At 46.9% G+C, this 12,472-nt stretch overlaps 1 protein-coding gene across 1 annotated transcript in view; it reads left to right on the top strand.

Moving 5' to 3' along the window:
- Positions 1-12,472, top strand: part of PTPRJ (protein tyrosine phosphatase receptor type J) — a 159,203-nt gene that overhangs the window by 110,067 nt on the left and 36,664 nt on the right. Inside the window, 4 exon segments of the mRNA XM_063094995.1 lie at positions 1,548-1,814; positions 4,201-4,452; positions 5,565-5,801; positions 9,557-9,820. Coding sequence (XP_062951065.1) covers positions 1,548-1,814; positions 4,201-4,452; positions 5,565-5,801; positions 9,557-9,820 — 1,020 coding nt within the window.

Below are 12,472 nucleotides of genomic sequence, written 5' to 3' on the forward strand. Positions count from 1 at the left end.
GGGGCACAGATGAGAACTTGCTTGTCAGCTGCTGGTGCAGTGCCTGGGACATGGCCAGCCCTGAATAGGGTTCTACTGTCCTTGCTCCTGCACCACTGTAACTGCTACGATTATTTTATCCTTGTCACTCACCGTCATCACTGCTGATTGTAAACGGCGGCACAATGACAGTCTGCCAAAAATGCTGCTCTCAAGAGGAAATTGAAGTCGGAGGGGCTTCCTGGCATTAAGTTTGTTGAATTGTGGGCCACAGGATTCTTCCCTGCTGGTTCCCTTTTCCTTCTCTTGTTTCCTCTCCTGCCTTTTTGCATTGATTGGGGAAACATGAGCATCTCTCATGAGCCAGGCAGGGAACAGTCTCCATGCACATCCCAAGATGGTGCTACCTGTACCGTCTTGACGCTTCTGGGGTCAGTCCCAAGCTGCTTGAGCACACAGGCCTTATCACGTGTGTTTCACTCTTCTGTTTCTGGTTGTTACTCTTCAATCTTGGATTTAATTAGGATACATCCATTTGGTAATTCTCCTGTTAATAACCATGATGGCTTCCTCTGGTTTAAGATTCCACACATCTACAATTTTTCAGATGATGAAGCTGAGAGGTTCAGAGAGATAAAATTACATGGCTAGTGACTAGCAGAATTGGACTCTGAACCCAGATTTAAAAAAAAAAAATTTTTTTTTCTCCAGGTAAATATGTCAGATAAAGCCAGGTTTTTTAATGTCCAAATCCAGTGACCTTGTTTATCATATCATGGTGGCTCAGGAGTAATCTTTTATGTTTTAGATGGTGTGTTAGAACTGTCAACAGAACAACTGGAGACTGAGAGGTTTTAAGGGACTAATTGCTGGTCATGGTGGAGCAGGTCTTGAAGAGCAGATTTGGATTACAAAACTAGTTTTTTTTGTCTTTACACTGTTCTGCCCCATGCCATGTTTATGTGAGAAAACTCTGAGCTTCCTGCTGATGTCAGGGTTTGGCAAAAACATTACCACACCCTTCTGCATCATGTACCATCTCTACGTGTAGTGTTTTCTACAAATTAGGAGATAGACTCATTTTGCACCTTAGGTCTCCTTTTGTACCAGCTTCTACACAGATTTAACCCCACAGTCAAGTCACAGCCAACACGACCAGCTTCTGTCAGTTTTTAAAGCTTTGTTTCACTAACATACACACATATACGTGTGTCTGTATTTAAAAATACTTTGGGCCGACCCTGTGGCGCACTCGGGAGAGTGCGGCGCTGGGAGCGCAGCAGTGCTCCCGCCGCGGGTTCGGATCCTATATAGGGATGGCCGGTTCGCTCGCTGGCTGAGCGCGGTGCGGCTGGTCACAAAAAGACAAAAATAAATAAATAAATAAATAAATAAATAAAATAAAAATACTTTGTTACAGAAAAGTCGAGGAGGCAAATAAACAGAAATGAAACTCTGTGATTATAAAATTTACTTTGGGAAAGTAGACATGCATAGCAGACCCACTCTTACATTTCTTTTTTAAATGTACCTTTTCTTCTTTTTCTTTGGAAACAATATTTAAATAGAACCTAGTCCTGTGTTTGACAGTAAAGCTGTTGTCGTCAGTCCAACCAGTGTGATCCTCAGCTGGAGAAGCGACGACACAGCTGCTTCTGAGTACACGTATAGAGTAAAGAACGAGATGGAAAGTGCGTGGACGCCTGCTGTTACAAATCAAACAAGGTGGAATGCGACAGGTGTACATCCAGGGACTTCATATACATTCTCCATCACTCCAGGAATAATAAGCACTGGAATGCGGGGAGATCCCAGGAACATAACCTTCACAACAGGTAAGACGGCTGGCTCCCGAGGATGGTCATGAGCCATTTCTTACTGTGCTGTACCCTAGAGTCTTGTCCACTCGTGTTGCCTGGTGGGAAGAGATTGGTTTTCATAAACTAGAAGAGGAGAAAAGGGACTGTGTTGTGTCAAGCCCAGGAATTCAGGCGGCTAGATCACTCAGTATTAAGGGTTTATGTGTTTTTGGAAGTTTTAACTACTTCCAACTGTTTGGCTGTAAAATTCTTTTGTTATTATTAGTCAGTACCTACTTTTCTGCTAAGATTAGAAGTAGAGACCTTATTAGAAATGTGTTTTGATGGTAATTACTAGTCTTTTGAGCTCCCCAGGAAATCAGTGCTATGTTTATATTCCTAGGAGTTTCTGCTGGTCATGAAAGTTCGGTATACTTTATAGAGGAGTGTGTGTTTCAGATGAAATAGGAGCCTGATGACATTTAGATTTTAATTAAGGTTAGATAGCTTAAATTTTGATTTAGCTTAGATGTCAATACCCTAAAGCCACCTGTTATAGCTCAAAATTTAGCTCTTTTTTTTTTTAAGCTGAAAAGAACCAGAAATTAAACAAAACAAAACAAAACAAAACCCAACAGGTAAGCTCTTTTTAAGATGAGAAGCTCCAAAAATGGAAAAAAGAGGTCCTTTGTTGGTGTTCTGAGTGGTGCGTGTGTGCGCGTGTGCATGTGTGTGCATGTGCGTCGTGTGTGTGGTCGCGTTGTCTGGCGAAGGCCATGGACTGACCTCCTGGAGGCTTGATGTGAGTGAGATCTAACACAGCATATCTTCTGAAAATGGAGCAGGCAACAAAAAACCAGTGGCGTCCAGCAGTTTTTTTAGCCAGGGAAGTATTTCTTTAAACGAAATCTTACCCAGAAGCCCAATGAGTAAAAATAAAAAGATCTGGAGAGAGAAGAGCCACAGGGATGGATGTCTCAGGCACCGTCACAGAAATTCCTGGAGCTGCTCAGTGCGCAATTTTAGATGGAAAAAACCCCACAGTAAAGGTTTGCTACGTTACATTGTGAAAAAGAGAGGAAAAGAAGGAGAGGGCAGAGAGACGATAGGAGAACGCAGAGTTTAGAAATGGTGATGGGGACCAGGTGATACAGAGTTGGTGATGGTAGGAAAGAGAAGGAGGTGAGGTGGCAGGAAGCACCCAGCAGAGGAGCCGAGTGTCCTCATCCACCTTCCAGCCTCTGAGGAAGGGCTGTGACCCAGCAGAGCTCATCAGCTTCGGTGTCTTGAACACGTACTATGTGCTTAGCTGCCCTTAATGCATGATTTTGTCCTCATGGTAACCCAGAGGGCTACGGCTGAAGACACTGTAATGTGGACACTTAAGTTTTTTCTGAGATCCCGGAGTACTGAGCCTTGAGTGGTGCGACTGAACCAGGGAGCCTAACTCCAGACCGCTGTGGTGTAGTGACACCCTTAGCAACTACCCAGAGTCATCGAGCTGGAGTAGTTGATTGATGTTATGTTTCTTAAAAAAACAAAAAACAACAACAACAAAGAAACGAAGACACATGAGTGACCCAATTTAGAAAGCTTTGCATCAGAGGCCGTTGATGTGAAGAATTGGACTACAGAGTGGATCACATTGTTTCAGAGCTGGACAGTGCCTGAGAGTTAGCTGGGCCAGTGTCTTCGAGTTCAGCCACCTGCATACCTCATGAGGGTTTTGCTCTGTTTGCAGTTTGACCTGGGCTTTTAATCGTTGTACTGGAGCCCTGGGCTCATTTCCCCAATGCTGCCAGTCATGTATGCTTTTGAGCAGGTCACCTGCCTCTCTGGGTCTCCATATTCTCATCTCAGAAGTGAAGGGAGTGGATGTCATTTTGGGTGAAGTAGTTTGATTTCTGTCATTGTCAGCCATGCAAAGTGATGGAAAGAAGGGCCAGGGTATAGTATAGACAGAAGGTCTTCTGAAAAATCCCCTTGGGGTTGGAATACAGAGATGTGCTCTTTAGTTGTAAAGTCTTGGTGCTATAAAATATTATTTGCATTATCTTGGATTGAGATCTTTGGGCTTAGCAAACATTCACTTTATTTGATGCATTGCTCCTGATGTCTAAAACGAATATTAAATGCTACTGTTTAAAAGGGGAGATGTAGAAGAGTTTCAAATCACTATTGGGGTTAGTCTTGGAGATAGTAGAGATCCTAAACAATTCTGGTTTCGAGGTTTATTCCTTCCCCTCTTTTCTAAGTAATGATGTTTTCCTCCCACTGCAAAATGATAGAAGTGCATTGGACTCTGATATGAAGGAAGTATTTCTAGTGGGTCACTTTAACATCCATGACACCAGTCATTCTTAATGAGAGGTGACTGCTAACATCTTGTTCCATTAATGCCCATCGTGTGTTTTTAAAATAGAGCCGAGTCCAGTTTCTGATCTTCGTGTTGCCTCCGTGGGGGTGACGAAGGTTGCCCTTACCTGGAGCAATGACAATGGCACTGCCTCCTGCCGGATGCTCCTGGAAAGCATTGGAAGCTGCAAGGAGCCGATTCCAGACTTAGCAGTCAATATTTCAGGCCTGAAGCCAGGGATTCAATACAACGTCAACCCGTATCTTCCAGAATCATTTGGGACACAGAGAGACCCCCTGGTGACAGAGAGTGGTTCAGGTGAGTTACAAAAGGTGCTTCCCCGTCTCCATTGTGGGTTTTGACTTTCAGTGCTGTAAGTTTTTAAAAATACTATTTTTCTATTTGTATAGAGTTTTAGAATTTATAGAGGGCATTTCCTCCACATTTTGGTTTGATCCCGCACCTGTAGGAGGAAGGAAAGAGAAGTTCTTACTTTACAGGTGAACACATTGGGGCCCAGAATTGTAATGGGGCTTGGAGCTTTTTGCAGTTTGGCATCCGGGGCTCCAAGCCCTTTTAGCTTCTTATCTTCCTGGTGAGCAAACAGCAGGTGTGTTAAACCAAGTCTAGAGCCATCGAGGAACTCAGTCACATCCATTGAGAAAAGGGATGCCTGGCAGGCAAGCCCAGCAGACGTCTGCTGCGTTGACGTTGGCACAGTCTTCTGCAGATTTCACAGCGTTTTCAGGGGATCTTTATGGTAACCCTGTGAGTCGATAAGCACTCGTACTTAATCCCCATTTTACACTTGAGGAAACAGAGCCCCAAAGCAGGTGTTAGGTTCTTGATCACAAGTGACAGTAAACCAGACTTTAAATAGCTAAGACTAAAAGAGCAACTTATTGGCTCCTCCCTGCTGCAGCGAGGCCTTAAAGAAAGAGATGAGGCAATACTCATCTCTTTCTGTTTCTTTCTACTTATCGGCTTTGTTCTCAGGGTGGCTCCTTCCGCATAGCTCCAGGAGAAATGGCCACCAGCTGTTTCCCTGTTTCATACCCTGCAGCTCCCCTCCTGGCCAGAGTCTGGTCCAGGCGAAACATTCCTTGAGTGGGCTTTGATTAGCAAAGTCTGGATCTTAGAGGTGTCCTTGCAAAACCATGTTGGGATGGGAGAAGACAATGTGCTAAAGAGAATGACCTGAAATAGTGGAGTTTGAAAGAGAAGCCCAAAGTATCTTGTGGTGCTGCTGGAGAAACAGTAGAAAGTGAAACACCAGGGCCCTCCAGGAGGCTGCATCTCTCTCTGGGTGTTTATGGAGTAGCAATGTGAGCACTGTCTGATGTATCATGTTGTGGGGTGAGGGTGCTGGAAGAAGATGAGGGCTGTGTTTCTCTGGTTGTTAATGTGTTTGCGTCCTGTGCCTGAAACAGATGCCCATGACACAGAGAGAAGGCTGGCAGAGAGCTTGCCCCAGCCACAGGGCAGCCCCTCTGCCCCTACGATCGAGCCCCACCGTGCACTTGCTGACCCATCCTCTGGCCCGGAGTCCCGAGACACGGAAGTCCTGCTCGTTGGGCTGAAGTCCTGCACTCAGTACAAGGCCACTGTTTATTCTCAAGCAGCAGATGGCACAGAAGGACAGCCCCAGGACATAGATTTCTGGACAAGTATGTTGAGTTGTATAAAATGGCTTCAGCCAGAGTTTCCTAGCACAACGTTTTATCTTCTGTGATTCTGGTTCTGATTTTTTTTTTTTTTTTTTTTTGCTTAGCCACTAGTTCTGTCATCAGAGGGAGTTTTCTGGAAGGGATTTTGGACAGAGCAGATGTGGTGGGTTTCTTAACTCTGCAGCTGTGGCAGGTCTTTCTTTAAGCTCAGTAAAATGAATTGAGCAGCTCCGTGTGCAGGCTCTGGGCACTCCCATGTCTGTCTTTCATATCTGTGTATAAGCCAATGAGACAAACTGATATAATATTTTTCTCTTATAAATAGATCATCATTGGTTAATTTTTTTTCCCCTTGAGATAGGAAAATGAGTTTCCTTTTTTGGCCTGCCCTTGGGATTCATACTGATCTTCCTATTGAAACACGTGTTGACATGCACATTCCTGCTTTCCAGCTGTAATTTATCAGCACTCCCACTCTGTACAGTGACCAGTGTTTGGAGGCTCTTTGGATTGGTGCTGATCAGAGAGTAGAGAAATGTACAGTTCCTACTCTCAGGGATCTTTCAGTGTAGTTGGGGAGTTGAGATAGACATACGTGGAGAAGTACATGGTCAGGCTTTGTGGGCTCAGGAACAAATTCCTCAGCCTAGCAGCCCTTGGGGGCTTTGGCGGGTGGGCAATGTGAACTGACTCAGGACAGCTTATAGAAAAAGACTTTTTTTTTTTTTTTTGGTGGTGGCTGACCAATATGGGGATCTGAACTCTTGACCTTGGTTTTATAATACCAAGTGCTTTAACCCACTGAGCTAGCAACTGGCCGATCAGGCCAGCGGCCCCCTTTTTTGGTACAGGGATCTGACAGAATACACATATGTTGGAAGCTGTCCTACACCCATAGAACTGAGGGAGTGAGGCTAGGGGTTGGAAGAGCAAGGACAGAAAACAGACTGGCATCCAGGAAACTGCAGTGCTGGGCCACACCAGACCTGGTGACACACTCTCAGGAGTCAAAGTTGTGGGAGGAAGAGGCTGTCATGTACCAGCTTTCCGGATGGCTGTGCTAGGGGAGGGAGCCCCTGTCCCCCAGCCTCCACATGGGTGACAGGCACTTCCTTCCACCAGGGAGGTCGGGGTGCTATTTGGAAGGAGGGGTCGGGGGCTGCACAGTAGCACACAGCCACCGTCCCCTGTAGCTGTCCACTAAGTGCTGTGGATGTTGGAAGGTGGGAGCATGATTTAAACATCCAGTCCCCAGGCAAGACCTCCTCTACAGGGAGGTTTGGAACCACTTTGGAGGGAGGGTAGGGTCTGGATAAGTGGAGAGCAGGGGGAGGACACGTCAGTTGAGGAAACGTCCTGAGTGAAAGTGCTGGTGGTAGACACGGGGACGAAGGTCGGGCAGAGGGAGCCGTGGGCTCTGAGCTGTAAAGGAGGCTGTAGCTCCCTCTTCAGGGCCCATCTGGGGAGCTTTGACTATTTCATGATCTAAGCAAAAGAATATTTTTACAAGTATTTACAAAGGACATCACAGGCCTGCATATGCCTAAGTAGTGACTGGGTGGCTGGGTGTTCCGAAGGGCAGCCGGGTGGTGAAATGTGGCAGCCCAGAGCAGTGAAAACCCCAGCAGGAAGACCAGCCGCCAGGGCAGTCTGGCAGCCCAGGCCCACATGATGAAGGCGGAGCCGGGACGAGGGGCAGGGAGGGATTGGGCGGAGGTGACAGGATTTGGTGACATCTCAAGGACCTTGACAATTTCAGAGGGGCTGATCTAATTCCTAGAGAGCTGTTTTATATATATGCTCTGAGTATTGTCTCTAGGGGGAAACATGTTTGAGGATACTTGGAGGCAGTTACTGGCCAGGCTGTGTTACTTGTATAGGGGCTAGAAATTTGGGCAGGAAGTGGGTGACGAGCCATGTCTGTGAGGATTCTAGCTTTCCCTGGTGTCCACATTGAAGGAGGGTCCACTCGTCTCCTCCTTCCTCCTTTCCTCCTCTATTGGTGATGCTGTGTCGGGGGAGGGGAGGACGTGGCCATAGGAGAGCCTGCTTGACCTTGTGGGGTGGCTCTCGGGTGAGGTGGGCTTGGTTTCCGGAGGGTGGGGAAGGTTCGAGGAGGAGGAGGAAGGGGCTCCAACGTGGTGTCCTCGGCAGAGGTAGGTTGTCCTGCACATGACAAGCTCATGTGAGAGGGCGAAAGGGGCCAAAATCTAGCCTTTGTGCCCCTCACCAAGCCACACATCCCAGGGCCGGGCCATTCAGAGCAACACGCTCTGCGTGAAGTGCTACAGGTGGTCGTGTGGTTAGTGTGGGCATTGGGTTCCCTGCTGTTTATAGCAGTTTGAGCACAAGTAAAGTAAGTGACTGTGTCTTAGGCTCTTGGTGGTATGAATGCACGTGTACCCTAGTTTGTATTGAACACTATTAACAGTTTATAAATAATAATTATAGTGGACTTACGAGGGGTGTGTGTGTGTATGTCTTAGTCAGTTTGGGCTGCTATAACAAATTACCATAGTCTGGAGGGCTAAAACATTAAACATTGATTTTTTCACAGCTCTGGAGGCTGAAGTCCGAGACTGGGGTGACAGTGTGTTTGGGTTCTGGTTGAGAGCTGTCTTCTGAGTTGCAGGCTCCCTGTGTCCCCACATGGCAGAAGGAGTGAGGGAGAGTCTCACTGGGCCTCTTTGATAAAGACACTAATCCCTTTCATGAGGGCTCCACCCTCATGACCTAATCCCCTCTCAAAGGTCCCACCTCCTGGTACCATCACACTACGGGTGAAGATTTCAACATATGGATTCTGGGGGAACAGGAACATTCAGTCCATTGCAACACACACACACACACACACACACACGCACACGCGCACACGCACACGCACACACGCACGAGATGGGGCAGGGGTAAGGAAACCATAAGAGGGTGTTGGGGCACCCAAGACTAGTGTGTGGCAGACAAGCCACCTCTAGGGCTGAAAGGCCAGGGGAGGAGATGGAGTTTGCGGAGCCCAGTGAGAGCTGAGGCGGGGGATGACGCAGCTGTGCCAGGACAGGTGACTCAGAGCAGGAGACAGTGGAGGGAGACTGACCGCTTTCTCCACAGCCCTCCAGGACCTCATCACCGGCCATGTGGCTAGGCCCCCAGTGATGGCAGGTGCAGGGGCAGCTTTCAGGGGCACAGTGCAGGCAAGAGAAAGACAGAGGATAGATTGGGAGGATGGGATGGGCAAGTGACAAATAACTAGAGCTCTCAAGTTCTCTTCTCTTGAAGTCAGGATTGTTTCCCTGATTTTATGGATGAGGAGACTGAGCTCAAGTGGTTTTCCTAAGGCCCGTCTGGCTACTGAAGCAGAGCTCGCCTTGGGACACAGACCGGCCCCATGCTTGTCTGCGATCTCTAATTGTTTATGTAGAGTGTAGTGTTCCTTCTTGGATGGAGATATGCTTGGGGATTTTCTGGGTCACCCCAGCAACTAGGGCAAGATGTGCATAGAGTTGTGTTATTGTCAATCAAGACTCCATCTTATCTCTAACAGTGAACTCATGAAAAAGAACAAAGAGTAAATGCAGGTGCAACTGGCCAGGCCATTTCCAGAGGTGGTTACATGGTGTAGAGGAAGGAACAATCCCTAAGAGTCTCTTAGGCTCGATGACGTTCCCTAATGACAACTTCTCTCTCTCTCTCTCTCTCTCTCTCTCTCTCTCTCTGGCTTGAACATTCTCATTATTTTTACTCCTCTTGTGTCTTCACAGATTCTTGTCAGGTTTTTAACATCACAATTGTGACCATAAATGCCACAAGCATGACCCTGATCTGGGAAATCAGCTGTAATGAGTCATCCTCTGTCAATACCTACAAGATAGAAGTGGTTGGGGAGACCGAGCCCCTCAATCTCACTGTCAATGAGACTCGTGCCTTCATCCCTGGACTCAGCTCAAGTACCTTCTACAACATCACAGTGCGTCCTTTCCTGGGCAGCGATGAGGGCACGCCAGGCTTTCTCCAAGTGTACACCCGTGAGTTCGCTGGTTGCGCTAGCTTACCTTTCTTGCTGGCTTATTATGACCATGCCCAGATAGAAGACAAAGAAACTCTGTCCTTGTTCTTGAAGGCACAGCTCAGCGTGGGGTCCACAGGGACTCTCTCTCCCTTCAGGATGTGTGATACAGATATGGTGGCCATCTGACCCTAACCACATGCTGAGCTTTGCGTGACAGGCTCTTCTTGTGCTGTCTCATTGAATTTAACAACAACTCTGGGACATGTTTGGCATTAGCCTTATTTGAGGATGAGGAAGCCAAGGTTGGGAGAGGTGGTGTAGGTAGGTGTCACATTGGTAAGTGACGAACGTTGAGATTAGACCTCTGGTCTGTCTCAACTCCAACCTGTGCTTGTAATGACTATTTTAGTGTGGTAGAGACCTAGAGTGAATTGATATAGGGTGACAAAAAAGGACCTGGATATTCATGTCCCTTTGTCTCTTGGAGGCTGACATTATAATAAAGCACTGGCACAGCTACATCTCATCCTTTCCTTAAATGTCCCCTAAGATAAGATGATAGGCAGCAAACTTTCCAAAGAAGGTCCAGTAATGTAAAATAAGACAATAATGACGTGCTAGTAGAATAGTAGCATAGTAGTACTGTTACCACTAACGCCTTTTGTGCTGTGCCAGGAGCTTGGCACATATTGCAGTGGCCTTCACAGGTGGTATTAGGATCCCTGTTTTACAGATGAGAAAACTGCAGCCCAGCACAGCCAACAATCTGCCCAAGGCCATAGAGCTAGCAAGTGGCAGGGCAGGGACTTGAACCCTGGGAGCCTGGCTCTGGACATTTCTGTCGCTTCCTGGAAGCATACCTCAAGCATCCTCACAAATGTCTTTGAATGGGCTCTTTGGGGAAAATAAAATGTGCTTTCAGTTCTTCACCTTCTGCTTTTTGCAGTTTAATCTCTCTATTTTTTAAGGATAGGTTCAGCTGTAACACCCCTCCCCCAAAGTATCAATAGCTTAAACAAGACAGGAGTTCAGAAATTTATTTCTCTTTCGCATAAAAGAAGCCTCCTGCTAGGCAAGATGGTAGAGTGTTAGCTAGGGCTCAGCTGCAAGAAACAAAACCATGAGCTATTTTAAGCCAAAAGGGATTTATCCTGGGAATTGAGAGTTTACAGAGTCACTGGAAGGGCTGATGTACTAGTTTGCTAGGACTGCCATAAGTAGTACCACAGACTGGGTGGCTTAAATGACAGAAACTTATTTTCTCATAGTTTTGGAGGCTAGAAGTCAGAGATCAAGGTAACAGCAGTCTTGGTCTGTTTTATGTTGCTACAACAGAGTACTACAGACTGCATAGTTTGTAATAAACAGAAATTCATTTGGGTCATGGTTCTGGAGGCTGGGAAATCCAAGAGCATGGCACTGGCATTGGACAAAGACTTTCATGCTGCATCATGCCATGGCAGGATAACATGGAAGGGCTAGAGAGGACATGTGTCAGAGCAAGAGCGGAAGGGCCTGAACTCAGTATTGTTGTTCATTTTTTTTGTGGCAGCTGGCCAATGTGGGGATCCGAACCCTTGACCTTGGTGTTACAACACTATGCTCTAACCAGCTGAGCTAACTGGCCAGCTCCCTCATTCTTTTTATCAGGAACCCACTCCTGTGATAACTAACCCTCTCCTGTGATGATGGCACTAATCCGTTCTCTGGAATGGCTCTGCTCTCATGACCTAGTCACCTTTTAAAGGTCCTACTTCTCAATACTGTTATATTGGGAATTAAGTTTCTTATGCATGAACTGTGGGGGATACATTCAAACCATAGCAGCATAGGTTTGGTTTCTTCTGAGGCCTCTGCTCTTGGCTTGGAGATGGTCGTCTCCTGCCTGTCTTCATGTGGTTGTCTGAAGTTTCAGTCTGTGTGTTGTCTGTGTCCTAGTCTCCTCTTCTTATGTGGACACCAGTCACACTGGATTGGGACTCCCTCTCATGACCTCATTTTAAGTTAATTACCTTTTGAAGACCTTATCTTCTTCTAACAGTCACATTCCGAGGTACTGGGGTTAGGACTTCAATGTATAAACTGGGAGGGGGAGACACAATTCAGCTGGTAACAGCTGGGGAGCAGGCCTTAGACTGCACCCCCTGAAAGGACTTGCAGACTAAAGCTACAGAACTGACCCACCTTGAGAGTCACCAACTCTGTCACAGACAGTGGAGTGAGGAAACAGGAAGCCTCTGGTGTAGCTGCTGGATCCAGGAGTGTGTGTACTGAGCTGTGATCCTGGGATCAGGAAGTTGCAGCCACCGCCGCAGTGTTGGTTCTAGAGCCGGGCATCCTGAGCTCCAGTCACCACATCCATAGTCCAGCTATGAGGAGGAGGAGGGCAGAAGGTGGTGCTCCACCCTTTAAGGACACTTCCTAGAATTCACATAGTGCTTTTGCTCACATTCTGTTGCCAGAACCCAGTCACATGGCCACATCTAGCTGCAAGGGAAGCTGGGAAATGTAGTCTTAATTCGAGCAGCCATGTACACAGCTAAAAATCTGAAGGTGTATGATAAATGAAGAAGGGGAGGGGGTGGATTTTGGGAGGTCAACAGAAGACTCTGCTGTACCTCCCTAAATGAAGGCTCTGGGTGGCTTAGTAATGCATTCAAGACAGGGC

Source organism: Cynocephalus volans, chromosome 4 (genome assembly GCF_027409185.1).
Source record: "Cynocephalus volans isolate mCynVol1 chromosome 4, mCynVol1.pri, whole genome shotgun sequence".
NCBI classification, from domain to species: domain Eukaryota; kingdom Metazoa; phylum Chordata; class Mammalia; order Dermoptera; family Cynocephalidae; genus Cynocephalus; species Cynocephalus volans.